Consider the following 23,705-nt stretch of genomic DNA (forward strand, 5'->3'; position numbering starts at 1 on the left):
AAAGAGGAAATAGTGGGGAAGAGGTAAATAAGATTTACTTTGCAAGTCCTTGCAGGTTCCTGCTTGTACATTCTGAGGGTACCTAAGTCCAACAACTGGAACTGTGAATGGACAAGACAGATCCTTCTAAAAACCTGAAAAATGCCCTGGGTTTAAAGAAAAAATCTGAAATCTAAAGAAATACATGGGGTGGGTGGGTGTGTCAAACCCCCCCCCAAAATGATAAAAAGGAGTGCCTGTAGTTTTAAGAAACAGAAGCCCTCAGTGGACGCTGCTAAGCAACCACAGCATTCTAGGCTTGGTTTCGGTCAATAAAAGGCAGGAGGAGAAGGCATGACCCTCTCCAGGGCTGTTTTGGCCTTTGAAAGAGGAGTCATTGGGGCCAGGCCTGACAGCAACCACTGGGTAACTTGATACCACCTGGCTTGCATGACTCTGTTGCTTGCTTGCTACTATTCAACAGCCACCACCCTATGAAAGCCAGTGTGGTGGTGTAGCAATTAGAACTTCAGAGTAGGGTCTGGGAGACTCAGGATCAAATGACCAGTCTCCCATGGGAGCTCACTAGGTGATGTTGGGCCAGGTTTCAGGCCTTTTTGGGCCTTTGAAGGAGGATTCATTGGGGCCAGGCTTGCTGGGCAACTTGCTATTTTGGGACTTGCATGACTCACCCAGTTCTGGCTCCTTGCTACTGCTCAAAAGCAGCCATCCAACTAAAGTCAGTGTGACGTAGTGGTTAGAGTTTCAGACTAGGACCTGGAATTCCCATTCTGCTGTGGCAACTCACTAGGTGACCATGGACCAGTTACATATTCTCAGCATAATTTGGCTCACAGGCAGGGATGGATCAGCCATAAAGAGAACCGCGACACCTCATAGTGGGCTGGCCTCCCCTGCATGTGAGGCAAGCCAGATCTGTGACTGAAGGGCTTGAGCCTGCCCTGCCCAAGGCCTGTTTGAGGCGGAGCACAGCATGGCCTCGCATGGGCAGGCAGGGAGGTGGCACCCAGCACTGCACGAGACAGGCAAGGGAAGCAGCGTGTAGCCCACCCAAGACTCATACAAAGTGGGCAAGGTGGGTGCTTCCCAGGCCCCATGCAGGATAAAGGAAGCAGTACCTGGCTAACTGATTAGGCAGGCTGCCTCTTCCTTCCTCCCTATTTAGGAGGGTGGGTCAGGATCAGGCAGACTGACTCTTCCTCTGCCCTTTGGGTGGCAGGGCCAAGGCGGCCTGGGACAAGGGGCCCTTTACTAGCGTTTTTCACTCCCTGTTTACCCATGCCCACAAAGCAGTTGTGAGGATAAAATGGAGTTGAGGAGAATTATATAAACTGCTTTGGGTCACCACTGGGGACAAGTATGGGGTACAAATGAAGTCAATAAACAAGATAAAGCTGAAGATGGGGAACAGATAAAAATTAGGTTGGTGGCTGAGTGAGACATAGAGGAGGAAGCAGAGAAAGGTAAAGATATGGGCATTGCCAGGAGGAGGGAAACAGGAAATAGTGTGGAGATACAGGGGAAAATGGAAGTTCCCTTCACAAATCCTTGCAGGTTCTCCACTGTGCAACTAGGCCCAACCTAGAGACCAGCAGCAAACAATTAGGCCACATTGTTTCCTGGGTAGGAGCTACAGGGGCATGGAAGGAGGGAAAGCTGAAGACTGGGGGGGGCAAGTATAGGTAGGCAGGCAGGCTGGTGGGTGTGAATGAGAGACGAGGCAGGAAAAGCCAAGAGGCTATAGTGTCTTTCAGGAAAGGGAAAGAAAAGGAAAGAGGAAATAGTGGGCAGGAAGAAAAAAGAAAATGAGATACCCCTCATAAGTGCTTGTAGGTCCCCCCTTATAATATTTAAATTTCTAAATCTATAAAAATATAAGATTTGACCACTCAGTTTTTAAAGATACAAAAACGAGAGCTCGCCAATTGAAAATAAAAAATAAAAAATTAAAGTAAATTTTCGGGGGGAAATCAATCTTTTTAATAGACCAAAAGATTTCTCCCAATTTCAGGTAACATTTGATGACATAATACTCAGGTGGGTTTTTTGTTTATTTTTTGTTTCTGCAATTTTAGATTAGATTACTGTTTTTGAATTTTGAAGTTGCAATTAACAGGGTGACAAGATACAAGACTCTTTATACTGGATAAAGGATGCTATAAACCAGGGTTGCCAGCTCCGGGTTGGGAAATACCTGGAGATTTTGAGAGTGGAGCCTGAGGAGGACAGGTCTGGGGGCATAATGCCATAGAGTCCAACTTCCAAAGCAGCCATCAGTTGTAATAGCAGGAGATCTCCAGCCACCACCTGGAGGCTGGCAACCCTACTATAAACTCATTTTGTCTTCCATTTTTAGTAACATTCTAGAGAGACACCTCTTGGAGTCACAGTTATATTTGGTCAGTTTACAAGCCTCTCCAAGTGCAGTCTGCCAAAAGATTGATAGCTGCAGGATATTCCACTATAATATTGTAGTAGAATCAGAATCCAATCATATTTATTCTTGAAAAACCGAAACGGCATCTGCAATTTAGTTATGAAATCAATAAATACTTCAATGTTTATGAACTAGTTTAAAGAGAATTGTCCCAAGTGGGTGGAGAAAATAAAAAATGCTTTATGGATCTACATCTTTCAAAAATGCAGGGCAATTTCAGCTAAAAATTAAAAAGCTGTATCCTGAGACAAAGCCCAACCTGTTTATACATTACAGGAGGATCACAGAAAGCTGTGGTTTTCTCTGCTGTGTCCAACTAGAAGTGGTTACTTAAAAACTATACTTGGGGATTCATGAAATTTTATGCACACAACTGCAGTATCACCTCGCTGAATTACACATTTGAGGTACATAGTTTCCCAAAACAGATACTATGGAAATATTAGTGTAAGTTTTAAAAAAGAAAGTAAGGTTGAACACCATGACAGAACTACTAGAAATACTTTAACTACACAGGCGTTTCCTCCCTATCATTCCCTTTTGCTAACTATAATAAAACCTCGCCTGTTTCAGATTCTTATATACATAAGCATTTTCAGTCACATTATGCAATGCATTATGTGTATCTGATCTTCTAGCAAAAGGGGATCATAAAACAAAGCATTCTCAGAATACCCTTAGTGCACACTCTAGGCATTGGCAGTGTCTAGCTGGCTGCTTTGCTTATATTTGTTTGACAAAAATATAATATATTGTTCACCATGGAGGGATGCATGCCCACGTGCCGTGAACAAACTGGCCATTAACTAAATTTTTGTATCGTTTGGCATATGCCTAATAACAGCTCCTCCCTGTTATTTTAATGTGTTTTTATTGAATTATTAATGGTATCAATTGAATTATTGATTGTATTGATATTGTTTTAAATTGTTTTAATGCTTTAAGTATGCCACCTTGGAGACTCTGATCGAATGGAAGGAAGTAAACAAATGTTTTAAATAAATAAAGGAAACTCAACATACAAATAAACCCTGCGATATGACCAACATTAGTATGATGAAGGAATTAAGGAATTATAATACTGAGCTGGATTAAGAAGATGATACCTCCTGACAATATAGGATTACATTTGAGGAAGACTGTAAAGTTGAAATGAGTTCATAACCGGGTATGGTTATGGGTTGGACTATGTTGGACTTTTTTACAATATTGTACAATTGAGAATTTTTGCAATTTTAGAAAGTTTTAAAAAGCTATCGTACTAATGTTGGTCATATCGCAGGGTTTGTTTGTATGTTGAGTTTCCTGTTGGATACCTGTGATCCCTTTTGTTTTTTGCTTTAAATAAATAAAGAGTAGAGTCCAAGTAAAGCGATCTTTCTAGTGCCAGTGAACCTGAAATTGAGCACTGTTCTGAAGGGAAAGTGCCCCATCTGTCTTTTAAAAAACTGGCTTGCCACTGATAATGTCTAGTGGCAATAGAGAACTGGACATACATTCACTTCTGTAATAGCTGCTCCAGAATTTAAAAAGGCCTCTGCAAACAGAGCTGCTTCACCTTCCTGCTGTGTCAGCCGCTGTACAATGCATAGTTAGGATTTGGATAGCGGCCATTACACAGAATTCTCTTTTGCCTTGCCTTATCGGCATTTAGCTGACTCAAACCATCTACTTCAGCTTTTAGCACATTTTATTAAAGTATTGGAAATAATGATAATGATGATAATGATGATGATGATGATGATGATATTTTGATGTCCTTTGTGGGGTGAACACACACAAACATTTTATATATAAAACGTGTATGTGCATTCACATACATACACATGAGGGGGAGAAAGACAGACAATGCAGTAACTGTATCATACTTGTTATATTACTTGTTTTAGTTGATAAAATTTCTGAAAGTATTTCTAATTCATTTTTTCCCATACAGTCTACCTTAATATTTTGAGAATGAAGGCATAAGATAGTCTTGTGTATGATCTAAATATATCAGCAACTCCTTGAAAATGGAAATTATTGAACCAGTAATACTAGGGGTGCCAGGCCCCAGTTGGCAGTGGGGGATCCCCTGCTTTTGTGGGCTCCTCCCCACCCCCCAAAGAGCACATGGAACGATGTGCCTACATTTATTTATTTATTGTTTATATTTATATCCCGCCTTTCCAGATATCTGGCTCAAGGCCAGATCAACATCACCCAGAAGTGACACAGGCACGTTGGTGACACTGGGGGGGGCACTCTGGTTTCTGGGCAAAACTCTATGGTGTGAAGTCAATTTTACCATAGAGTTTTGCCCAACAACCAGAGTGTTGTGTGTGATATCACTTCTGGTGATGGTGGCATGCAGTGTTCCCTCTAAACTGAGTTAGTGTGAGCTAGCTCACAGTTTTTTAGCCTCTGTCACAATGTAGCACTTTTAGGTTCCATTGATTTCAATGGGAGAGATGTACACACTTCACTCATAGGAACCACTGAGAAAAATGGAAGAAAATAAGCTTATCAACATATGAAGCTGCAGCTTACTTACTAAAGGGGCTGAGACTTCAGCATACAAAGCAAATGGAGCCACAACAGCTCGCTATTGAAATCACTAGTTCTTTCCTTAATTTTGATAGGACTGTACCCCATTTCTTTTGACTATAGACAGACATTTAGAGACATTTAAGTGTTTGGGTTACACCTTCCTAATTGCTAACAACATCAGCTATCGGTGCAATAAGTGACCAGTTAAACACATCAGCTTTTTTGATGCTCACATACATTTACTTTTAAAAATGCTTACTGTCTCTTAATCAGCTTTTCTATTTTTAACAATTAAATGAATGAAATTAGCTCTCCCAATTTAAATAGAAAAACCTACAATCTTTGTAATTAAAGACATAAGGACAAGACTTGTTCACTTGTTTAGGTAATTAACCCTGATTAAAGACATTTCAGGAAGACAAAGCACCCCACCCCCAACAATGTAGCTATATCTGCAATTTTAACTCCACAATGAAATTATTCTCCAAGCTGACTCTCAAAATAAACATTTATTACTCACATACTGTTGAAGAGTTCTCGGTAAGTTTCGTCACCTTTGCCCTCCGACATCAAGCTATCCAGCTTGTCAATCAGTTTTGCCTCTACCTGTAAGTAGCATATGTATGCATTCAAGCCTTTTGGAGAACATAGCAAAGTTCTTTCTCAAGATATAAAGAGACTGATTTTCTGTTTTTGCAGGGGGACTGATCATGAGGATACGGAAACTGTATTATAACTAGGCTCAAATTTGAATTCTGCTTGTATTATGTATTTTGTTTTTATATCTAAGAATTTTTTAAATTACAATTTCATGTATATGGATGTTCTAATGACTGGAATACATATATACATACATGCAACGAGCTTTATAAAAGTATCCAGATATGGAGAATTGTAAACCACGGCGGTTCTTCCTTTCCCTTGTAGAGCTGAACCATTTCAAAGAGGCCATCTCACATTTATGCCATGTATCCAAATTCAAGTGGAAAAGTGTGACTTTCAAACTACAAACTAAGAAGCATGTGCTGCTGTTAAAGCAGCTATTTGGGAGCCAAAATAACAACAAAAAACCAGACAACCTGCTTGAAATCCTGCCCCAGGGCTTAAAATCAAAGGCACACAAAAACAATTTGTTTTTATCCTTTCACCCTTTTCTACTTTACATAGCTTCACAAATTGCCTCTGAAATTGTTTAATGGTCTGATGCCCTGCCTCACTTCATGTGAGAGATGTGCTTAATTTTCACTTGGGCAAAAGAAACAGTTAGGGAACATGAGTTTGGGACTTAATGATCATCACTTAAGCACACTTGGGACAGTGTATGCCATCAAAACATAGCAAGGTAGCTCTGCGAGTAAATATTGCAGGAGAAAATTGTCTCTTGCACAGTAATAAGAAAACTGGTGAATGAAAAGCCTGAGGAAAGGCTTCCCGTGGAGTTATTAAAGAATGACTGATAACTGGCATCTTTAATAATCATGCATAATGCAGACAGAAATTAGAATGTGTACATTATTTATAAAAGCACTGTGTCTCTACAGCTTTGTTATATCAGTTTACTCCCCCACTTCCATGCCTTGCCCCGCCCAAATATATCTGCAAGCCCCACTCCTGTTATTTTGTCATTTCCACCAATTCAGATGCTCCTGCTCTGCTTCATTTGAAGCAGCAGGAAAGGGAACACAGAGAAATGATCTGAAGCAACATCAAGAAGCAGAATCCAAACTGGAATAGCAGATGGTGCACTTAGTACTTCCTTACTTGGCATCTCTAGGAATGCTTAAGTAGCAAAAAAAAGGAATTGGACTGTGACAGGCCTTGGCAAATCACAGGGGTCAGCCTTGGAAAACTGTTATATTTATTAAGGAACATTAATGAGCAATCATGGTCAGACCTCACAGTCACAGTGATGCTTCATCCTTAAGGCATTTCCTTCACTAGGGCCTTTTCTGCAAAATCATTAAGTACAATTGCTACTAATTTGTTGTGTAGGATCTAGGCATTGTTTTCTTCTGTTGAAGGGATACTTTATCAATATTTCAGCAGCTGTCTAGAGAGCAACAGTATATATGGGCCTATTCCATAATGCCAGTGAAGGGTGGTGTAGCTAATTAATGCTACAGAAGCAGTGTTGTTACTTTATCCAACAGCTATAGCAAGCTTTTAAAGATCTGATCAATGCTAACTCCTCAACTTTATGGCCTCCCTGCCATTCTGATGACCATTAAAATATTAAGGCAAGCATAGGCATCTTGGCTTTAAGAGAAGATTTCACAGATTCACAGAAGATAGATTCTCCAATGGCTACTAGCCATGATGACGAAGCCCCCCACCCACCCCCGAGCACTTATTACCAGAAAATAGATTCAGGTGGGTAGCCATGCTGGTCTGAAGCACTGGACTCAGACTTTGTTCTTCTAAATACCAGTACAAGGATGCAACAGCAGGGGAAGGCCTTGACCTTTATATGTCCTCTTTATTGACTCCCAAGGGCAACTAGTTAGCCACTTTGTGAAATAGTATCATGGACTAGATAGACCACTAGTCTGCTCCAGCAGGATGGATCCTATGTTGTTATCAAATTCACTGAAGAGCATAAAGATTACTCTCTTCTGGTAACTGCTACTGATTTTTTTTTTAATCCTGTTTCCTCATAGGTCAAGGTGGATCCTAATCCTATAAGCATGATACCAAGTCTGGCATTCTTAGATGTATTGTGCCCTTTTCCTGTATCTTCACTGGACTCTACTTCGGGGTTCCCCAATATGGCACCCATCACTATTTCCACTAGGACTGTCATGCTTCTCAGAAAGTGGGTGGGGCCATTGTAAGGCAGGGATTGTTACTGGTTGCCTTCATTCAAATGAAAGGGCTGCAACAGCACCTGGAACCAAGACTTTCCTTAGCCAGCATGTGGTTCCATTCCACCTTCAGGCCTAACTAACTGTTGTCATGAGCTTCTTTTGCAAAGCAGAGATGGAAATTTATACTGGTCTTAAAGTCCAGGGAGCTGGGCTGCTGTAAGAGGGAGATAAGTGTTCAGGAGTAAAAGCCCCTCTCCTTCTCCATGCTTGCTGTCCTTCCAGTGGCTGGACTAGGCTTGCCAAGTCCCCCCGGGGGGGTGGGGAAACCCCCGCCCCAGAGGCCCGTTACCTGCCACCGACGGATTGGGCCCCGGGGGGAACCCCACCCCCAAAGTACATGACGTGCCCGGCGTTAGCACATCACCCAGAAGTGACGCAGCCATGCCGGGCGCGGGGCCGCAGTCATCTGAGGGAAAAATCTATGTTTTTCCCTCGGATGACCGCGGCCCTGCCCCTGGCGTGCCCGACGCGGCTGCATCACTTCCAGGTGATGTGGTTGCGGCACGCGTGCGCTACGCACGCGCACGCGCACTCCCGGACCACAGCTGGAGTCCCCCGCTGTGCATACAGCGGGGACTTGGCAACCCTAGGCAGGACTATGCTTCCAATCAAAGTACAGATTATACCAACCTTGACAGACCAATTAATAGAGTAGCTTCAGGGGTTCAGCATGGCTGCCATATGAGGGAGGAATGAGGGAGGTATTATGCTTGGCTCTGCTTCCTGTGGCAGCCATTTTGGGTTTGGCTTTACCTCCTGTAATAGCCATTTTGGGGTGGTGCTCACTATTCCCTCAAAATTCCAAAAGTGCCCACAGGCTTTAAAAAAAAAAAAGGTTGGGTACCCTTGACCCACTCTTTTAGCTTTTCTCAGCCAATTCAGAATGTTTCTGCTACAATAATACCACATAGCATTATCGCCATGCCTTCCCTCTCCTTCAGTCCTGGTACTGTCTTGTTGTTACTTGGATACTTGAGTCCTTGAATACAATGTTCTTTCATACTCTCACATATCCTCTTGTTCCCTTGCTTCCTACTGCCCTCCCATTAAAGCTCTCCATTTCCTTCTGGCCTTCATTCTCCCATTTTGCCCTATATTTCAAACTGTATTTCCTTCCACCTAGGAAACATTCTCCTATCCCTCTTCCAAGTATTTTCTAAAAACATGATTTCTGCAAACAATTGCTCTATCTTCCTCGTCCTTTATTAAGCTAAGTCCATACCCCTTCTTTCCCCATACACTTATTCTGAGTTTTAGCCCTCTGGCAATTTCTGTATTCTGTCACGTTCTCTTCAGCTTTCACTAAGCATCACAGTGGTGCTTGGCATTTGCCTTTGGGTACAATCTCCCCACCCACTCCAACATTCATTCACAGGAAGGAGAGAATTTATCAGTTTAGTTTTAAAGCAAAATAGCTAGGGCTCACATATCCATGCTAAAGCTGATGCTAAAATCTCAAGCCACCAGTAACTCTACATGAAACAAGAAAAGTAGAGTCCTTCCAAATTTTCCAAAGCAGTCAAACACTCTCTCTGTTGAAAACAAAATACTGGGTTAAATGACATATATTTCTGTTTAGCAACACAGCCCTGGCAGGAAGGCTTTCAGTGGTATATTTTCCCCTTTTTTCTAAGCAGTTGACAAATACCTGTTTAAAGTTGCCACTGCGCCTTTGTTCCCAGTCCATCATGTCATGGAAAATAGGAATCATTACATTCCGTAGGTCAGGTTGAGGTATCAGTGTCACTTCTAAGAAAGGGCCAATCAGCGCTGGGATGAAGTGGACTTTGTGTTCTCCTGCAATGGAAATACAAAACCAAATAGAACTGAACTATCATTTTTGGTGGTGACATACCATACAACAGAAGTTCTTATCAGTGTATAATGTGACATGATGTGACACACTCAAGATCTACAGCCAGCCAGCCAGCTTCATTTTATAAACAGACAAGTGGGGACCCGCAAAGACTTGTGGGAGAATGGAAATATTCCCCTTGTTATCTTCCCTTCCTCTTACTTGGGCTTCCCTCCCGCTTGCTCTGGTACTCCCCCCCCCTTCCTGTGCCTTTGGTTCTGTTTCTTTCATTCTGGTCCTGCCAGCTCTAACTCTGCTTCATTCTTCCCAATCCCCTATCCTTTGTTAAATAAAGGCTCCCACCAAGCTTGTTAACCCAGCTTGGGGCAAATGCCCCTAAAAGAGCTATTAACTGTTCAAGATACAAATAACCCTGGCATTTCTGTACTTGACTATTGAGAAACTGGTACAAAAGATTTGTTGCATATCTTCCTCAGTTGGAGGGGAAAGATTTCTTGGTTGCTGAAATAACTCTACTGACTGCCAATTTGCTTTAGAGCCCAGTTGAATGTGCTTGTCATTCTCTTAAAATGGCCTGGACAAGGATAGTTGAAGGACTGTAACCTTACCTAAATTTTGCCACATGCTGAATATTTCACATCCCATTGTGACCCTCATATCGCCGTACCTGTGGTATATTTAAGAACATTGTTTTAGAAAATGATTTGATTTTCATAAACTACATATTTTGCATACTTCATTTGAGGGCAACATCTACACAAAGGCATAACAGCCCTTCTAATCTGACTACCTGTACATAAGAGAAAAATCTTTCCAAATAGCAATTCAAGGGAATACTGAAACAACGAGGTAATTGCAAAGAGAGAGAAAAGTGATCTAATACAGAAAGTTCCAAACTATGGAGGCAGGGCAGTGAGACTTCAGTACAAGCATCTGGACCAAGAAAGCAGCAGTGGGTTGGACCCAGCTTTTTCACCCAATTCTGCATCCTACAAGAATCCCATTCCACATGGCTTTTGTCCCTGCATGTCCCATGATCCCAGACATTGCCTTTTGGGAGTCAAAGCAGAACCCATCCTCCCTTTTCCACCAGTGGAAAGGCTGGTTGGATCTAGCCCAGTAAAAGTAGCAATCTAGACATACGGTCTCATGTACTTTAAGAGAATTTTTAGAATATTTTTATAACAGTTCCTCTGAAATGTGTCTGGCACTTCTTTTGTCAATATCAGTTATTGTTTTCCATCGACGGCACTTCATAAATTGAAACAAGAAAGATAAAGTTCACTAATGCATTAATTTTTTCACTTTTTGCAAATAGCCGCTGAAAGGTAACCAATGGCAAGACTGACACAGCTGTTAATTACATACTGTGCTGCCCAAGCCCAGTTGTCAGGCTGCAATATGACAAAAACTGGTGGGTCTGTATAGACAAGAGGACTGGAATCCAATGAGAGAACCTTGTGTGGAAGGGAATGGCATCCACAGCTGGAGCGGTGCTTGCTACCGCTCCTTTTAGTTGTTCCCACCGCTAAAGGAATAAATTGGTGTTCAGTCTAAAATGTGGCTCGTGTCTTTGGCAGTGGAAAGCACTACAGCAAATCAGCAAACAAAACTCCATCTGCACACACAATACTCTCCACGGCAACATACTGCTTCTCATGTTCCTGGCTGATACTTCCCTGCTATCGTAGTATTCATTTTAATGAGTTTTGCTATACCCAAAAGCAAGAATTCAACCAAGAGCATAGAAATGACACTTAATTGAATTAAAATATTTATATTCCCTCTGAAAAGGCTCAGGGTGGTTAACCGCAAAATTTAAAACCATAGTCTTTTCCAAAAAAATCACAACAGTACTAGGTAATAAAACTCAGCCCACAGTCGTGCAATAATTTGAAAGCTTTACCCACAGTCAACAGGTCAGTACTTGTCTTGTTTAGTGGTGAAAGCCCCTTTGTATGTTGATGGTACTATGTAAATAGTAATTGTAACATAAATTAGACTACCTGGCCTATTAATATGAATATTGCATATTTCATCTTATTCTGTATAATTTATCATTCTGGCCATTGGGGTTCAAATCTCTGCCATGGAAGCTTGCTGGTGATCTTAGACCAGTCATACCCTGTCAGCCTCAACTACAGAGGAGAAGGGAACAGAGGAGAAGAGAACAAAAGCTGCTTTGGGTCCCCAGTGGGGAAGAGGTGGGGTACAAAGGAAGAAGAACTAGAGAAAGTTACTAGTGTTGGTGAGTTCTGCAACCAAGCTCAGAAAGCTTTGTCACGCAGGGTTTTTGCTTCTGCCTGTATAAAAATTCTGGATCCAGTTTTGTGAAACTTTCAGGTAAATACAGTAAATGGATATCATTTCAGGCCTGAAGTGTGGTCTGAGTGCATGGCAAAGTGATCAGCTGCTTCCCTTTATAACCAGGCTAGGGCTGCTAGCTCCAGATTGGGAATGTCCTAGAGATTTGGGGATGGCAGGGTTCGGGGAGGGGTGGGACCTCAGCATAATGCTATGGAGCCCACCCTCCAGGGCATCCATTTTCTTCAGAGGAACTGATCTCCGCAGTATGGAGATCAGTTGTAATTCCAGGAGATCTCCAGGTTCCACCCAGAAGCTGGCAACCCTAGCTTGTTAACAAGGATTACTCAGCCCAAGCTTTAACATGTAGGGAGTAACTGCATCGCCAAATAAGAAGACCTTGGAGAGCTATTCCCCCTAGAGGGGTGTTGGCTACATGGAATAATGAGGAGGAGGCACTGCACAGATGACCCCAAATTCAATCCCCAGCAATTGTAGCTTTTAAAAAAAAAAAACCTTGGGAAAGCAGACTCCAGAGAGCTGTTTGGAATAAATTGGGCTTGGTGGGCCAATGGATGAACTAAGTCACATGATAGAGGTTTATAACATTATGCATGAGGTGAAGAGAGTCGACAAAGGGAAATTTCTCTCTCTCTCCCAAAGTACTAGAACTCAAGGGCATCCAATGAAAATGATGGGCGGTAGGTTCAGGATGGACAAAAGGAAATATTACTTTACAGAGAGAGTGATTAAAATGTCGAATTTGCTACCAGAGGATATACTGATGGCCATAGGAATAAATGGCTCTAAAAGGGGATGATAGATTCATGGAGGATAGGTCTATCAGCGGCTACTAGCCATGGTAACGGAGGGGAACCTCCACATTCAGAGGCACTAACCTCTGAATCCCAGAGCCAGGAGGCAACATCAAGGGAAGGTCTCAGCCTCCATGCCCTGTTGTTGGCCCTCCATAGGACCAGTCTGGTCGCTCTGTGAGACAGGATGCTGAACTAGATGGACCACTGGTCTGATCCGGCTCTTCTTATGTAAATTCATTTTAAACTTGTCCTACCCCACCCACTTGACCATGACATCTAGACAATGGTGAGGAAACAAATAGCTGCATCCAGTGGCTTAATTAACAAAACAGAATGCATATCAGCCCACTGATGATGCCTAACCTTAATGCTCTGGATGATCTGATTCAAATGTCTGATGTAAATAACATGGTGAGAGTATGAATCCCTGAGGCACACTACACTTAAGGGGCCAGGCTTTTTATTTTTCTGACAGCATGTCAGAGAAGCAAAGACCAAAACCAGAGAAGTGCCATCTATTTAACTCTTTCCAAAACAATATAATAGGATGGAATGGATCTACAACTGTTTCTGTTCAAACCCAGGGTGAAATTGGATAAGGGCAATGGTGTCATCATTGTCTTCCGTCAGTGGATGAAGGCTTTTTTGTTTGGTTTGGTGTTCACCCACCAACTGTTAATGGCCCTCCTCCCTGATTGTGTTATTTGTGTTTGTGTGTCTATATGTTTTATTGAATTGGTATAGCCCGATCTCGTCAGATCTTGGAAGCTAAGCAGGGTTAGTATTTGGAAGGAAGACCAACAAAGAAGACTGCAGAGGATGGCAATGGCAAACCACCTCTGTTTCTTACTTGCCTTGAAAGTTCCTTGCTAGGGTCACCGTAAGTCAGCTGTCACTTGACAGCATTTGACTTGACCCACCGATTTTAAAATCTATTTTAATGTCTCCATGTTTTAATTTTGAAATATTTTAATGTTATGATGTTTGCCCCCTTGGGGACCTTATCTGGGTGGAAAGACGACATTGTTGTTGTTCAGTCGCACAGTCGAGTCCGACTCTTCGCGACCCCATGGACCAGATCACGCCAGGCCTTCCTGTCTTCCGCTGTCCTCTGAAGTTTGCTCAATTTAAAGACGGCATAGAAATGTTTTAAACAAGCAATTAAACATCAGGGATCATTTGACCACAGTTACAAATATGTTGCACATGGAAGGGGATTTTCCTAAGCCCCTCAAGGAGTGATAGATTTTTTTATTTAAAAAGCCTTTCATAGCAAAGGATCAGCTGATCGATTTTAGATCTATGTCAAATTTACTTTTTTGGGCAAGGAGAGTGAGCAGGTAGTAGCAGAGCAACTTCCCTGGTTCCACATGCTAGCAGCACAAGCTGACTCCACTGGGGGGCTGTCAGATTTAAAGTCTACTGACTTTTCTCCTCACTTGATGCCAGGATAAACACTGGTAGTCCAGATGTACCAGTGGCAATAAAATGACAGGTCCTGCCAGTCTCCACATTTTTTAATGACACAGGTTATCCAGGATAATATGAAAATATTCTGTCATTAGTATATTAGCAACCAAATCTCTGCTTTTTGTGACAGTTTTCCTGATCTTTTTTGAACATTCAGCAGTAAACAATTAAAAGCAACAACAACTAAGGTAGTCTTTCCGGATATTCATTGCCTTAATAATGCTTTGGAAGGAAAACCATATACTAAAATTAGATGTTTCAGGCAATTAATGTTGGATGCCGTCTCACTTTATGAGAGCCAGTCGTGGTACTTACTTTTCCAATACTTTTTTCTTCTTGGAAGGTGTAAACATTTCTAACTGCAGACATAACTGGTTGATAAAAATGACTGCAAGATAAAAGTAGGAATCCCAAATCTAAAAGCAAACATAATGTTTGGTTATTCCCTTCCTTGTCAGAGCTATGATTCATCAACTGACAATACAGTTATTTATTTTCCAGATTTAAGACTATACTTTACTGATAAATACTGTAATAACCAACCATTTCTTAGGATGTACATCACTATCATTTTATAAGCTAACTATCTGTTCAAAACCTGGTCTGCTGAATTGATGTAGATGTGACAATTTCAGGATGTGTGTTGCAAAAAAACTGATGATTTTTGCCAATTCATCCTGCCCTGTCAGTGCGGACTCCCCCTGTGGACCCTTATGTTGTTCTTGAGGGTTTGTTAATTTTCAAGAACAAAATTGGAGGGCAGCTCAATTAGCAGCTACAGTGGAAGAGGGAAATGGGAAAGTCACACTTCCTAGATGGTTGGATACACAACAACATTCTCCCTCAGCACTTTCTATACAAGTTCTTTTAATCAGAGATACTAGGGATTAAGCCTGGTACCTTTTGCATGCCAAGAATGGTCACCACCCCTGAGAAACATTCAACCATGAGATACTCAATGCAGCTCTTATTTATAGCTCAGAGATGGGGGGGAACCCATTTTACCAGCATCACAATGAGATGGCACATACATACATACAGTCAGAACTCTGTAATGCAAATGGATTACTAGTTTACCTTGTAATCAAAACTTTCATTTAAGAAGTTTTTACGAAGGGCATCCGAAAGGTATAACACTGTTGTAATAATAACACTAGTAAAAGGAAAGAAAAAAATATTGCATAGATAAGCATTCATACTGGCTGAATTAAAGAGAGTTAAATTAGGGTAGGTAATACCTTATCCAAAACTTTTAATGAAGGCAATAAAGCCAGTGGAAGAATGATGTATAATTACATTAAAAACCATTTTTAGTATCTTGAGCAACCAACTATTCTGTTGTATACTTTCCATCTAATCCTGTTGGTGTCAAGTATAAACCATTATGATAATACATGTCTTTAATACATAAAACTTGTGAAAAATAATGAAATTAAGCCATTAAACATACTGCTTTCATGTACTATTTGCTTTGTCAAAACATTGCTGTCAAATATTTTACAAAAGGCAAGGCAGCCTTCATCACATTTTGTTTTGACACAACCAAGGATCTTTTCCTGAATGCTAAGAAATCGATTCATTAAATCTGTGTGTCTGGGATTAATCACCTGTGTACTTTGATCTCTCTTAGCATAAATAATACCCAATGTTGTTGGGAGTCAAAAAGCCTGAACTATAAGACATACAAGTGTCTGTATAAATAGATAACAACCTTGACTCAAACACATTCCATCACTGGTCAACAATTGCAAAACCATTTCAAAGGGTTTCCAGTCAGTATGGATCAGTTAATGTACCCTTCCTTTTCATCTAATTTTATTAATTCTATCACTTAACTCTGTTTCTCCTTCTTTTGCTTTTAGCTGTAGAATTTACCCTTTTCCTCCTCATTAATATCCAATGCATATTTAATTTTTTTACACTTTGATATTCAGCACTAAATCTCAACCACATGTTCCTGTGGTTCCGCCATCTTACATGGATAGTAACGAGTGATTGCTTGCATCTGAACAGAGGGAATGGTGTTTACAGAAATAAGCATTTTTCTCAGTCTCTTCCTTCCTTCCCTTCCTTTGGAATACATATCATTGCTATTATTCCTTCTGATTAGTAATATGCACATCAGCAGGACCAACCCATCTACTAAGCAGACCTAGGCAATTGTTTGGGTGCCAGAAGTGGAGGGACACCAAGAAAATCAGAATTTTATCTACCAAAGAAACCAAGGCTTATCATCGTTTCTTCAGAACTGAGCCAAATGGCTGCTCAATATTCAGCATGCATGTCCTATGTCACAAGTTTAAGTTTAAGTACAAACAAAACCTTCATTTGATTTTCAGAGATTTTATATTCCAGAATCTGCTAAGAAAATGCTATTTGCTTAGGTACTATGAAGACAATATGCTTTGTTCACTTGTAGAAATCCTAAGAAGGGCTGTTGCATGTATTCCTTTAAAATATTTATACCCTGCATCTCTCCTTATATATAATTCTGTTTTGGTCATGGACTCTCCAGAACATTCCACACGTTCCCAAATCAGTTCGCTCCCTGATCTGTCACTCAGAAGCTGTCCCTATCCACTGGCTGTGTTGCCTGAGTCTTGCCTCCAATATTCTAAACAATTTGCTGTTCCTCTCCCCCCAACAGCCAGTCAGAACACAGAGGTCATTTGTATATGCGGCCTGATTGGTCTTTGCCTCTAACATTCTAAACAGTTTGTTGTTGCGAGTCACTGAATGTGTCCTGAGGTAAAATACATATCCCAATCTTCCCTTAATGGTCACTGGAGTTGCCAATCTCCCTGTAGGGCGTGGATATCTCCCAGAAATCGCTGGCTGCCATGGCCAGAGCACTGCCAGGGCCTGGGGTGCATGTGTGTGTGAATGACCGAGAGAGAGAGCGTGGAGGGGGTGGCGTAGCCCATGCACATAGTTCTCCCTGGTCCCTTGGTTGCAATGGCCAGAGAGCTGCTGCTATCAGGGCCTGGGGTGTTAAAAGGAATGGGGGGGGGTGAGTTTCAGGTCTGAAATGTTTTGGAGGTCATTTATTCATATGGTGTTCAAGTCAGAAGCAATTTGACAGCATGTACCCCCCCCCCCGGCAACTAAGTGCTGGTATATTTTCTACCAAGGTCAGAATAGAAACCAAAAACTTCTTACCAGGCCCAGCTGGCAAGTGGTTGTTTGTTTGTTTTTTATCACTGGATAATGGGTGAGTGACTTTTCAGGGCAGCAAAGAGGGAGGCATAGCAGCTTTCGGTAAAACACACCAACCTGCCTTGGATCTGCATTGCTGTGTCAGCCTGCATTTCTCTCTCTCTGAGGAGCAGAACCCATTTATCCCACACAGTGAGACCTGAGAGCTGTCATTATTAAATTAAACATTTTTTCCCATATTTAAAAGTCTGCATTTATCCAATTCTAATGATCCCCCCCCAAAAAACCTGCCTTTCTATGTATGACATTTGTGTTTCCCATTCACTAAAACAGATAATGAATTCTACACCCAAGGATCCCCATTTTTGTAAGTGTTTATAACAATTTTTAAAAACCCTCAAATGTCATCTGGCTCACTTTCAAGTCTTGGGCTTTTAGCTGTGACCGTGGAAACCTCTTGTTATTATTAAAAGTTATTTAAATATGACAAATTAGTGGAGAATGGAACCCAGTTAGTAGACATTCTTAATGTGCTATCTTCTTCCCAATTTCAGTTCTTCTAACCAAGGCTAGCTATACAGAGTTCTGGAAGAGCATGAACAATGAAGGGGGATTTTTTTTCTCCTCAGGCAGCAAGAAATTGCATAGGAAATATAATGTTCAAAAAATGAAGGCGCTACTCCAAAGAGCAAGCTTCCCCTTGCAAAATGCTCATGCCATGTCAATGCTCTGGTACAAAAGATTATGTTCTATTGCTTGATGATAGAATCATAGAGTCATAGAGTTGGAAGGGATCTCCAGGGTCATCTAGTCCAACTGCACAATGCAGGAAATTCACAAATACCTCTCACCAGGGGTCTTTTTGTAGAAAAAGAGCTGCTGGAGCTCATTAGCATAACTCATTAGCATATGCCACACACCCTGACATTACCGGAAGTGTGTCATAAGGCCACACACCCCCAAGCACCAAGAACGCAGAGCATCACTGCGCCAGAGATAAGAACATAAGAGAAGCCATGCTGGATCATCACCAAAAATACCAGGGGCCCTCCGGAGGTCCACCAGCAGCTTGTAGTATTTCCATTCCTTCAGCAGCAGCTTCTTCAAGGTGGGAACTAACTGCCAACCAGTCCTCCATCAGGCAAGAGGCCTGCCTACTTTCCTAAAATATGGGACAGATGTCGCTTTGGGGGATAGTGCTCAGAAGAGCCACAGGTGGCTCCTGAACCACTATCACTGCATTAGATTCTGGTCTCAGATCCGGGACAGATTTAAGAGACTGGGGACTCCATCTGATACTATTATTAACCTGCTATTGACTATAAATCCTCTTTTATCTAAAAAGCCATGGAACTGTGTTGTGAGGTTTAGCAGTTTAAGGTATTATTATGGAACAGCACCAATACTTCCTGATGCTGGATGCTTTAATTCAACGTATACTACACAGACATACAAATCAAGTATGTCGTTCCCAAAAAAACTGCCCACAGGAAAACAGCTCTCACTATTAGAAACTTACACTTTCTCCCTAAACTCAAAACTTCAGAAAGAAAACTCCAGCACTCTCCTTCTTGGAAGAATATCACACAATTCATAAATCAAACCATGCTCCCAACTGGTTTACTTCGCTGACCACACAAAGAAAGATCTCAAGTCAGTACAGATAGATGAAGATGGGGACCAGGCTTCTCCCCCTCTTATTTTTTAAGAAAAGGAAAGAGATTCTGGGGAATGAGATACCTCTCTTAGTGCCTGGCAGAGACTGAATGTCCCTCCTTCCTAACTGTGTAGGAAAGAGAATTAAAGCAGCTAGGTCATGAGATGCTTCTTGGCAAATAGGAATGCTGGGGAACCACCTTCCATATTGACTCTCTTCCTCTGCCACACACTGTACCACCTCTCAGCTTCAATTCCTTATCTATATACAGTGAGAAGAATAAGAAGGCTGAGGAGAGAAACACAGTTAAGATGTGCAGTAAATACCACTACAGAAGCTACTACTAATAATAACCTTTTTTAAAACCACTCACTAAACAGGAATAGACCCATACCTGTTATTTGATACTCACACTCTTATTAGGGACAGTCTGGTGGTTTTACTACTACATCAAGAGTGCTGTTCTAACCTATGGAGCTGGGAAAGACCATTCCTTGCCTTAGCCCTTAGGGGAGAGCCCCCTGAGCTGGTGAATATGCTCAGGGATAGGCGCCTTTTCCTTACTCCCTTCATTCAGAAGCGGTCCCCAAACAGAGACAGCCGGCTACCTCCCTCTCTCGTCCCTAGAGACCAGCCTAACTACCATTGCCTGCGGAGGCAAAGCGCAGGCTGCTTTAATATCTCCATGTGCTTGCTGACAGCCTCCCACTCCAAAGCACCAACAACCGCTCCTTAAGGTGGCACCGGCCATCAGTCGGTGACACTTCAGCCACGGTTGCTCAAGCAAACTCAGCGCGAGTCATCTGCCCGTTTTCTCCCAAAATCAAGTCATCGTCTGCACCCCAAGGTAGTCCGGCTGCTTATCTTTGTCAGCGGGGGAGAGCACTGGAGGGCACAGACCACCTACTCTGTTTCTCTTTCCAGCCCACCTTAAAAAGAGCATGGAGTAACTAACTTTGCGACTAGACCTTGGTGTTTGTACACAGCAGAAAATGTGCAGGACTTTAAAGGTGCAGTGACACCCCCCCCTCCGATTTTAGTCTTACTGGGGGGTGGGGAGCGGTGTTTGATGTGAGCAGGGCAAAAATGGAGGCACAACAACGGGACTATGTGGGTTTTGAGGGCAAAGGTGAGCTCCGCGCGGACAGAACGAAGCAGCAACGGGGGGTGGGTGGGGCCTCGTTCTGTCTGCGTGGGAAGAGAGGAAGCTTCTCGCCCGACGCAGTTCACTCCCCTTTTGTCCCCGTCCCGTGTCCTGGAACGGGAAAACAAACTTCTCCCCGGGCAGGGAAAAGGGCAGCAGCTGAGCAAGGGGCGGGGCAAGTCGCCTCTGCCTAAGCGATGGGGCAAGCCACCCAGGCGCTTCTGGCCCCAGGAGGGAGCCCCGGGCCAGGCCCCAGCCCCCCTGCGGGAAAGCCACGGGCTGCCAGGCTCTCCCTGCACAGCAGGGAGAGGGATTCCACGCCTTGTACCTTGCTGAACACTTCCAGGTCCTCGTCAAACTCCAGGGAAGAGGGGAGGATCGCGGGCCCGGCTGAGTCCTGGGACCCCGTGGGGGTCTCCACGACGGCAGGGGTTGCTGCAGCCTCATCGCCGCCCCTTTAGAGCCGGAGGAGGAGGAGGTCGGCAGCTGTGCCGGCCGCGACCCAGGGCACTCAGCCTCCATCCCTCCCTCCCTTCCTTGTGAGCGCTCCCTGGCGAGGAGGCGGGCGAGGCAGGCCCCTCTTGGCGCGGCAATTGGCCGCCACAGCTCTGGGCCTCGCTTCTCCTGCCCTCCCACCACGTGCCCCGGGAAGAGCGAAGGACAAGCGGAGAAGTGGGGCTGGCTGGGGAGAGTACCTTCCTTCGTCCGGCACTGACTGAGTGGCTGCTGGGAGCAGGGGGTGGGGCTTGGTCATGTGACCGCCCCGCCCCCTGGGCTGGGCACTCCCGGAGCTGTGCTCCGGAGGGCTCCCCCCCCATGAGACCCCTGCCTCCCACTCCACACTCCCAGTGAATGACCCCTGTTCCATGCCCAGAAGATGGCAAAAAACCTCCAGCATCTCCAGCCAAACTGGCCTGGAGAAAAATTGATTCCTGACCTTCAAAGCAGTGATCACACCAAAAGCAGGATAGTCCATAGCTTCTGCAAGAAAACAATTTATGCCTTGATTTGGCTTTTGTGTTTCCACCTACAGTTAGATTCCATTCACTTACATATTGTACCTTTGCTTGTCTATGGAAATCGATATAGACGTTAACCTTTGTGATCTGCTGACTGGGCCCTAGTCTTGAGCAGTTTTAAGACAGTCCCAACCAAATCTTGCTAGGGCTGAACACACAGTAAAGACTGCTATATTTGTAACTAGATTATGAAGCATGCAATTCTTTAAAAAGCAGAAAAAGAACCCATAATTTGGTTAGCAAAGAACAATCTTCAGATGGATTTACCCCTCCCCCTCTGCCATGTTCCACCTGTCTATGGTGACTCACAGTAGGGGTAGTTTTACCCAACGGGCAACAGGGACTGCTGCCTTACGGTCTGCACTGGAGGTGAGGGAACAATCCATAACCCTGTCCCAAATGAAGGGAGAAAAGAAAAAGAGCAGGAAGCTCTTGCTAGCTTGCACATGCTTTTGGCAACTAGCTTCTGGTAGCAGTGTAAACATGACAGTTTCTCTTGTTTTGTTCACTTGTGTGACACATGCTGTTTGCTTGGTTTTTTGTTCTAATTGTTAAATGTTAAAATTAAAGCATTTTATGTTTTTAAAAGATTTTTGTTATTTTTTGCACTAGAAAGAGGCCTAAAAGCCTACAGGTAATGTAAAATGGGGAAAACGTGGGTGCGGGAAGTAATATACAACAGTGTATTTAAATTTGAATGTTGAAAGAAGGAAATGACATCAGAGAAAGAGGTGAATTTGGGGGAGTGCCTGGAAAGTGACATCACAGGAAGCGGTGGGGTTTCAGTGCAGTGTGCTGGGAGTGACATCTTTGGGAGGGGTGGGGCTTGGGAAGTGACATCACTTGACCTTTGACCTGGAAGTGACATCACAGGACACGGCATCACAAAAGTCTCCTGGCCTCACCTCCAAAGTCCTCAGATACTTTCAAAGTTGGACCTGGTAACCCTACTGTCAGCATTGCAAAGACAGACTGTCTTCATAGTAATTGACTTTATTTTTCAATGATCAAACTGCATAAACAGAAATGCTTAAAAACATTTCACATGTTTCATGTTTCAAGGCTGCAATTCTGTGCCCAAAGGCAAGTGACATTATACGGCCATCTAAATTATGAATATTGTTACCCATTCATTTCCAATCAGGTCTGGTTCATGCATTTCAAAAGTCTTACTTGTTAGCAACTAAACGCATCACTGTCCAATCTTTTGGAAACATCTCAGGCCGTAGTAATATTCGAAATACAGTAAATATTTGCAACAAGAAATCCTAGGACAAAAAAAGGAAAAAAATATTATTCCATGGGTAAAAGAAAAATGGCCAAAATGTTTTAGCAACAACATTAGATAGTTCTAGTTTTTTTTAAAAAAAACTAATGGTTCCTAAGGTTTCTGTTTCCAAATGTTTGTTTCTTCAGGAAACATTGAAGAAATAAGGTCAAAATGATTTAATGTGTTTGTGTGCTAGGTAGAAAACGGATAATGTTTGTACCTATACTTCAAAATTCTCTCTGAGAGATATATAAAATTCCATTCAGACTTTATACAATCCACCAGTTGTTTTCACTATCTTTGTGACTTATCACAACAATGGATCTTTTTTCATTGACATCAGATTTATTTTTTACTAATCATTAATTCCTAGGGTTGCCATCAATGTTCCCTCTAAGCTGTGGAGTCTTGTGAGCAAAAATTCTACTTTGTGAGCTACTGGCATTAAAGTTCTGAGCAAGAGATTTGGCTACTGCATCAATTAGTTCGCTCTGGAGCCAGTTTGGTGTAGTGGTTAAGTGTGCGGACTCTAATCTGGGAGAACCGGGTTTTATTCCCCACTCCTCCACTTGCACCTGCTGAAGTGACCTTGGGTCAGTCACAAGCTCTGGCACAGCTGTCCTTGAAAAAGAGCAGTTTGTGTCAGAGTTCTCTCAGCCCCACCCACCTCACAGGGTGTCTGTTGTGGGGAGGGGAAGGGAAAGGAGTTTGTAAGCCGCTCTGAGACTCCAAGTGAAGGGCGGGGTATAAATCCAATCTCTTCTTCTTCTTCTTCTTCCTGAGCTAAGACAAAAATCTGTGAGCTGGAGGCTAAAAAACTGTGAGCTAGCTCACACTGTTGCCATAAGTTGGAAGCAACTTGACAGCACTTAATACACACACACACAATCAAACAGCATGAATCAAAAGCTTCCACATGGCAAATTCAGTGGCCGCCATTACAGAATCTTGTACACTAATCTGTATGCCCAGGAACCCCTACCATTGCCGAGATTCTAGGAGTGTTATAAAGCACTAAAGTGACCTTTATTTTTATTTATTTTTTAAAAAAGATTTTGTGTTTAATGCTGATTTAAACATCCAAGATCCAGCCATTGTTAATGCTGAGTGGGTGGTGGTGGGGAAATGGATGATATGCTGGGTGGTTTAATGATCCATAATGTTTTAATACATTATTTTGGTTTCTTTCACACGGTTAGTTTTGATATTTACTTTCTTTTG

General features: G+C 42.7%; 1 protein-coding gene across 1 annotated transcript in view; it reads right to left on the reverse strand.

Moving 5' to 3' along the window:
• Positions 1-23,705, reverse strand: part of DOCK4 (dedicator of cytokinesis 4) — a 208,119-nt gene that overhangs the window by 41,037 nt on the left and 143,377 nt on the right. The window contains exons 27-32 of the mRNA XM_015412932.1: positions 22,388-22,482; positions 15,316-15,391; positions 14,554-14,654; positions 10,255-10,313; positions 9,479-9,627; positions 5,487-5,572 (exon numbers count right to left, since the gene is read on the reverse strand). Of these exons, the coding sequence (XP_015268418.1) occupies positions 5,487-5,572; positions 9,479-9,627; positions 10,255-10,313; positions 14,554-14,654; positions 15,316-15,391; positions 22,388-22,482 (566 nt within the window). The remainder of the gene's footprint in view (positions 1-5,486; positions 5,573-9,478; positions 9,628-10,254; positions 10,314-14,553; positions 14,655-15,315; positions 15,392-22,387; positions 22,483-23,705) is intronic.

This window comes from Gekko japonicus, unplaced genomic scaffold, assembly GCF_001447785.1.
Source record: "Gekko japonicus isolate JY-2015 unplaced genomic scaffold, Gekko_japonicus_V1.1 scaffold1668, whole genome shotgun sequence".
Lineage (NCBI taxonomy): Eukaryota > Metazoa > Chordata > Lepidosauria > Squamata > Gekkonidae > Gekko > Gekko japonicus.